The sequence below is a fragment of the Sinocyclocheilus grahami genome, unplaced genomic scaffold, assembly GCF_001515645.1.
Source record: "Sinocyclocheilus grahami isolate Dianchi unplaced genomic scaffold, SAMN03320097.WGS_v1.1 scaffold121.1, whole genome shotgun sequence".
Lineage (NCBI taxonomy): Eukaryota > Metazoa > Chordata > Actinopteri > Cypriniformes > Cyprinidae > Sinocyclocheilus > Sinocyclocheilus grahami.
This window is the reverse complement of record NW_015505300.1, coordinates 433,561-440,165: the sequence shown is the minus strand read 5'-3', so window position 1 is coordinate 440,165 and position 6,605 is coordinate 433,561. Positions and strand designations below refer to the sequence as shown.

Genomic DNA, 6,605 nt, shown 5'->3' with positions numbered 1-6,605 from the left:
TTATTTTTTTTAATGTAGCTAAATTAATCTTTTTTCAATCTTTTTTTTCCACTAAGGCTGCATTTATTTGATATTACAACTTAAATAACTGTTCTTTATTTGAATATATTTTTAAATGTAATTTATTCCGGTGATGGCAAAGCTGCATTTTTAGCAGCCGTTATGCCAGTCTTCAGTGTCACATGATTCTTCACAAATTATGATTTGCTGCTCAAGAACCATTTCTTATCATTGTCACTGTTGAAAACAGTTGAGCTGCTTAACATGTTTATGGAAACCGTGATACATTTTTTCATGACACTTTGATGAATAGAATACAGATTTATGTGAAATAGAAATCTTTTGTAACATTATAAATGTCTTACTGACACTTTTGACCAATTTACTGCATCTTTGCTGACCCCAAACTTCTGAAGGACGAATATGTCTGTGTCATAGATGCAAGACATATGAGGACTGCTGTGGCACGCAATGCTGTGTTCGAGCCCTTTCTGTTCAGAGGATATGGTATTTCTGGTGAGTTACTTGTTAGACCTTCTTTTTCATTTTGAAGCTTTTTAAAGGGGTCATATGATGCGATTTAAATTTTTTCTTTCTCTTTGGAGTGTTACAAGCTCTTGGTGCATAAAGAAGATCTGTGAAGTTGCAAAGACTAAAGTCTCAAATCCAAAGATATTCTTTATAAAAGATAAGAGTCAGCCACGCCTACCTTAAACGGCTCGTTCTAACACGCCCACACATATCTACATCACGATGTGGGAAGATTTGCATAACTCCGCCCAAATGTTCATGCAAAGAAAGAAGGCGTAACTTTTATTCTTGCTGTAGTATTGTTGTTGCCCCCATGTCGTGTGTGTGTTTGTGTTCTGTGTGTTTCGTTGTGAAAGTGAAACTACTTTGTTTGGCCTTCCAAAAGAAGACAATATCTGCTTCGTCATGCCTAGAGCTGGTCGCTGAGGAAATACATCAACTTTGCGTTGTGGATCGCCGGATCGGCTTTCACCGTGGACGAAGCGGAGTCCAGCCCGGGGTCGCCACATGTGGTTGCCGCAAGTCCGCCGGACGCTCCTTCGTCGAATCCACCGGCCGTTCCGTTCTCAAGCCCGCCCGCCACCGCTCACTCTAGCCCTCCGGCCGTTCCTCACTCTAGCCCTCCGGAGCCCGGCCACCGCTCGCTCAGCCCTGTGTGTGTTTACTTTACATTGGTGTGTGTATCCGCCGTGTGTTTCGTTGTGAAAGCGAAACTACTTTGTTTGGTCTTCCAAAAGAGGACACGACTAGAAATCAGTGGTTAAGTTGTATTTACAACACTGTTCCAGAACAGTTCAACCCAAATATTCAGATGTGTGCAGCACATTTTATGGAGGAATGTTTCCTGATCCTGGTAGAGTAGACTACAATGCCGGCTGTTCTGACTCACAGACTGTAAGTACATTTTCATTTAAAGGATTTGCCACTGACGATTCAAACGCGAGTTTTGAGCAGTGTAGAGTAGTGCTTGTTTGTCATTTCTCCAATCACAAATGCAGACATGGTTTTATGTTTATGCGGCGCGATGCAACGCAATGCGTAAAAAAACAGTATAAATCATTATAATACATAATTATTTCCCCACTGGATGCAACAAATGCCTCGGTTGTAATCGGTTTTCATGTTTTTTAATCATCGCTCCGGCCTGACAGGGCATCACAGTATGGTAGGGGCGTAACATTTCCATCACACGCTTGAGGTATTCGGCCAATCACAATGCATTGGATCGCTGGCCAATCAGAGCACACTTCGCTTTTCAGACCAACGAGCTTTGTAAAAATCGACGCGTTTCAGAGAGGCAGGGCATAGAGGAGAAACAATAATGTACAGTATGTGGAAAATAATGTGTTTTTTGAATTTTAAACCGCATAAACACATTTCATTACACCAATTAATGTTCTTTTTAGCAACATCATATGACCCCTTTAAAAACAGGATTTTTGGGAAATTCCATTCAAGCTCAGAGGGTGGATCAGAACACCCCTCCGTTTCTCAAACCGTTTGTCCTATGTAAGTTTGCAAAGAACTGTGGATCCTCTCGATATGAGATGACACTGAGCCACTGTGCCGCCCTGGATCGGAACAATTCAATTGATTTCATGGGCTGTTTTTGATTGATCGGTAGGCTGCTGCTGATAATTGGCATTTTGTGCTGCTGCAGTACTGGGTACTTCATCCGCAGGCGTGTCCACCCTTACCCTCCACCTGAGGGACCTGATTTTAACGTGTCCTTTACCAGACACCCCATCATAACTCCAGGTAATCTCTTCCTCTGCACTCGTCTTGCATACAGCGCTCATGTGGTCTCATCCGCTGTGTGTATGCCGTCTCTGTGTGTTGGTAGGATTGCGTCAGGCTGGCTTTCACAATTATGGAGACTCGGAGACTGCAGTCATCTCCACCGTCTACCCAGTGCAGACACACCCCGGTCACGTGACTGCAGTGTATTCAGCCCTGCCGTCCTACTACAGCCAGCCCCCTCCTTCCTATGATCAGGTCATGCAGGACTCGCAGAAGAAATAAACAGACTTTTCTTATTCAATCCGTGAGGTGAAAGAAAGAAAGAAACGGAAGAAGCTCAATAACTCAGGCATGACTGGAAGAAAACAAACTTACAAACTGGAGCAGAAGTACGAGTACAAAAACTAGAAGTTAAAGACGTTGAAACGCCTCCATCTTTCTCTCAGCATACAAGACTGTTGGCGACTCATGGTTCCTCATCTGTGGTCGCAGAAAGTGCACTTAAGTTTTCAATGTCAGAACTGAAGTATATGTTTATAAGCATAACAGGTTATACATAAGCTTTCACGTTAGGGATTATAGCAGATCAGTTTAAGAATAGTAACAACAAACAGCCTCAACAAACTGCTTGTTTTATAATTTTGTATTGTTCGCTTCTAAAAATATTTTCATATGTAAAAACAGTGCTCTGAAATAATCAAACATTTTTATTTCATCACACATAAAGGGTATTAAACACTTCTTGAATGTCTGTGAAATGTTATTGATTAAAATCTAACTTTTTATATCAAACTCATCACCCATAACCTTTTATGGGTGATGTCTTTTAAAACATATTTCTGTCTTTGCCTGTTTTACATGTTAACTTTATTTAATAATAGGTTTTTTAAATTATACATTTTTAAATGATTTAATAAATATATTTATATAGAATATTTAATAAATGGGATTTTATTGAATTGAGATCTGCTGACTATGGAGCTGTTTGAGTATAATGAACTCATTGTCATGCTCTAGAAGCCAGTTCGAGGTGATTTGAGCTTTGTGATATGGTGTGTAATCCTGCTGCTTGGCCACTGTTCACCAAGGGATGGACATGCTCAGCAACAATACTCCGGTAGGCTGTGACATTTAAACAATATTCAAATGGTACTAAGGAGCACAAGTGTGCCAAGAAAAATATCCTTCACACATACCACCACCACCAGCAGCCTGAACCATTGAAAGAAGGCAGGATGGAGCCATGCTTTCATGTTGTTTATGCCAAATTCTGACCCTACCATCTGAATATCACAGCAGAAATCAAGACTCATCAGACCAGGCGACCTTTTGTCCAGTCTCCTATTGTCCAATTTTAGAGAGCCTGTGCAAATTGTAGGCTCAGTTTCCTGTTCTTAGCTTACAGGAGTGGCACCGGGTGCTGCTGTAACCCATCTGCTTCAAGGTGTGATGTGTTGTGTGTTCAGAGATGCTCTTCTGCATACAGCTACCTCAGTTGTAACGAGTGGTCATTTGAGTAACTGTTGCCTTTCTATCAGCTCAAACCAGTCTGGCTATTCTCTGTCACAGAACTGCTGCTCACTGGATATCTTCTCTTTTTTTTAGACCATTCACTGTAAACCCTAGAGATGGTCATGCATGGAAATTCCAGCAAATACGCAGTTTCTGAAATAAGTAGATATTTGCGTTTATGAGCTGTTATTCTATTTTTTGTTTTATATACAGATATACACGTACAGATGTACACATGTTCGGATATACGTGTTACAAAAGGTGACCTGATATAATCCTTCTTTGTAAATCAAACCTAGCAGAGATTTTGTGGCTGCTCGGTTGGGTTGCACAGTACATATTTGGAACAAGTTTTGGTACAGCTTTGTTTAATATAGCTTAGAAATAATAATAATAAAATATAATAGTATTAAAATAGTGTTAAGTAATATTAATATTCTTTAATATATTAATAAATTATAATATTAATAAAACAAAGTAAAATATTCTTATCCAATATAAATAAATTATTAATATTTCATATATTAATATTACTTGAAACAATAAATATATTCGTGTCATATACAGATTTTAAAACAAAGTTTACTTTACATTGGCAACAGTTCATTACCACCACAAGGTGGCGCTGTAAAGTAATAATCTCCAGTGGACTTTACCTCTTTAGTTTCAGGTCTAGGCATTATTAATACTTACTGTTGTACTTTGAAGGAAAAGCACACGTGCCAACATCAGTTTATACGTCGTTATGTCATAATTGAATCCTCATAATGATAGTGTATGCAACAATCAATCAAATTTGCCTTGTCTGGAAAAGGACATAGCGAGAATTTTCATTCTCTTCAAGGCATTGTACACCCTTGTGTCTGTCTACACTGTTATATAGCTACTGGTGAAAACAGCAGATCTGAATACTGCCCTATACTGGGCTCAGTTTTGAACATCAGGAAATTCTTGCAAAAATGCCTCTGAGGATGTTCAAGGTGAAACAAAAAGCCAAAGAAAAAATGATGCCTTTGAACAGTGTTCTGAATGATCAGATCGGAGTTTGTGTTTGCTTCAGTATCCAGTCTCTCTTGGCACATTACTTAAGTTATGTTTGAAAAAGTCATTGCTTTGACGCAGCTGTAAATTGTGTAGCAGTCTCTTCGGAGATAAGGCCAGATCAGAATGCCAGACCTGTTCTTTTGCAACTTTTCAGTCTAGACTTCATTATTTGACATTTCTTTCACAGAGAACAATAATTGAATAATTACATTAACGGAAAGGCCTTGGGAACGCCGCTAAATGAAAGCGACTTAAACCATCCCATCTCATTTGTTCTTGCAATACGGAATGGATAGTTTCTATTGGCATAATTGATAAAAAAACCCAAGTAGTTCTTCACTCTGTGGCCCAACAGGGTCTATTTAGGTAGAGGTCAAGGATACGGTTGCTTTAAGGTACAGTATCTAGCTTGTGTCTTCAGGTGCATTAGAGCGAAGGGGGGAAAAAAGTAAGAACGCTTCAAGCCACTCTTCCTGTCAGCATCACTTGTGGCCTCTGAAACAGACAGAACAACATTTGTTTGACCTTCAGCTCCTCTCACTAATTTATAATTCAGACTTCATAAAAGTTTGAGCACAACCGAGCCAGTTGTCCACAGTCCAGAATGTGGATGAATTCAATCTCTTCACTTTCTAAACACATACAGCACACAAATGAAAGAGGGCACCGAGAACAGACAGCGTAGATGAACAATGTAGAGGTTTAAAAATAAAATGTTTAAATAATGTATTCAGAGCATTGTACTGTTCTTATTTACCTGCTTGTCACGGCAATTAAAATCTAAAAAAAATCTGAAAAGTCAAAAAAAAAATGTTTTACTAGTTTTTTTTTTTTTTGCATATGTATGTTTGCAAAGAATAGAAAAATATATATACATGTAAGTGTCGTGTATATGTATGTATGTGTATATGTATACACACACAGTAGTCAGGAAGTGTAAGCAAGTCCTCCGTTTGTGGAACATGAGGCAGCATCATAGACTCACACACAGTTAAATATTCAGTGTCCTCAGAGATTAAATGAACTTGACTAGATGTTTACAGTGTGTCGTCTTGTATATTTTTTAGACACGATGGTCAAATTTCTTCTTGAATCAGTTTTTCACACCTGCTGTTTCTTTTGCCTGAGACCCATTTGTTCTGCTCCTGCATTCTTCCCTCACCTGATTGTTGTGTTGTGTTGAGGTAGAAGAAGCTGGTGGACTTTGACGTGTTGTGAAGAAAGAACAAATTAGTTCTTTGAGGTAGATTTCCAGAGCACCAGAAAACCCTTTTATACACCTGCAATACCTGAACAGTAAACCAGACGGATACCACAGCTGCACTTTACTGTACAGAGGAACACGCTCAAGTCCTGCAGATCAATAATACAGTGAGAATACTGTAATATTGTAAAATACTATTATCTTTTTTTTCAAAATTATTTGAGGAATACAAAGAATAGGATTTATTTAAATTTTTAACATTACAAATGTACTGCCACTCTTGATTAATTTAATGAGTTCTTGCAGAAACAAGTATTTATTCCTTTCAAACTTTTGTACAGCAATGTATGTGTGCTTCTATTCAGCGGCCTGTTAGTGGAGTCAAAGAAATATTTAGGCAAAATTCAAAATGGGCATCTATGAAAATCAATTGTTCCCCATGATGTTCAGTGCTGCAACAGAGAAATAAAACTACAGACATCCACACAAGAACATTGAAGAGACAATGTGTCGCACTTAAGTCCAACTTTCAAGAAATACACCAAATTCTCCAAGGTAAAATAAGTACCTATTT

The 6,605-nt window shown here is 38.6% G+C and overlaps 1 protein-coding gene across 1 annotated transcript; it reads left to right on the top strand.

The window, feature by feature from the left end:
- Window positions 1-409: 409 nt before the first annotated feature.
- On the top strand, window positions 410-2,907 carry LOC107589878 (vesicular, overexpressed in cancer, prosurvival protein 1-like; the record flags this gene model as incomplete). The annotated part of the gene is made up of 3 exons (XM_016278452.1): window positions 410-516; window positions 2,156-2,289; window positions 2,375-2,907. Coding segments are annotated over 3 exons (420 nt in total), but the record flags the coding sequence as incomplete, so codon positions are not given.
- Between the last annotated feature and the right edge of the window lie 3,698 nt (window positions 2,908-6,605).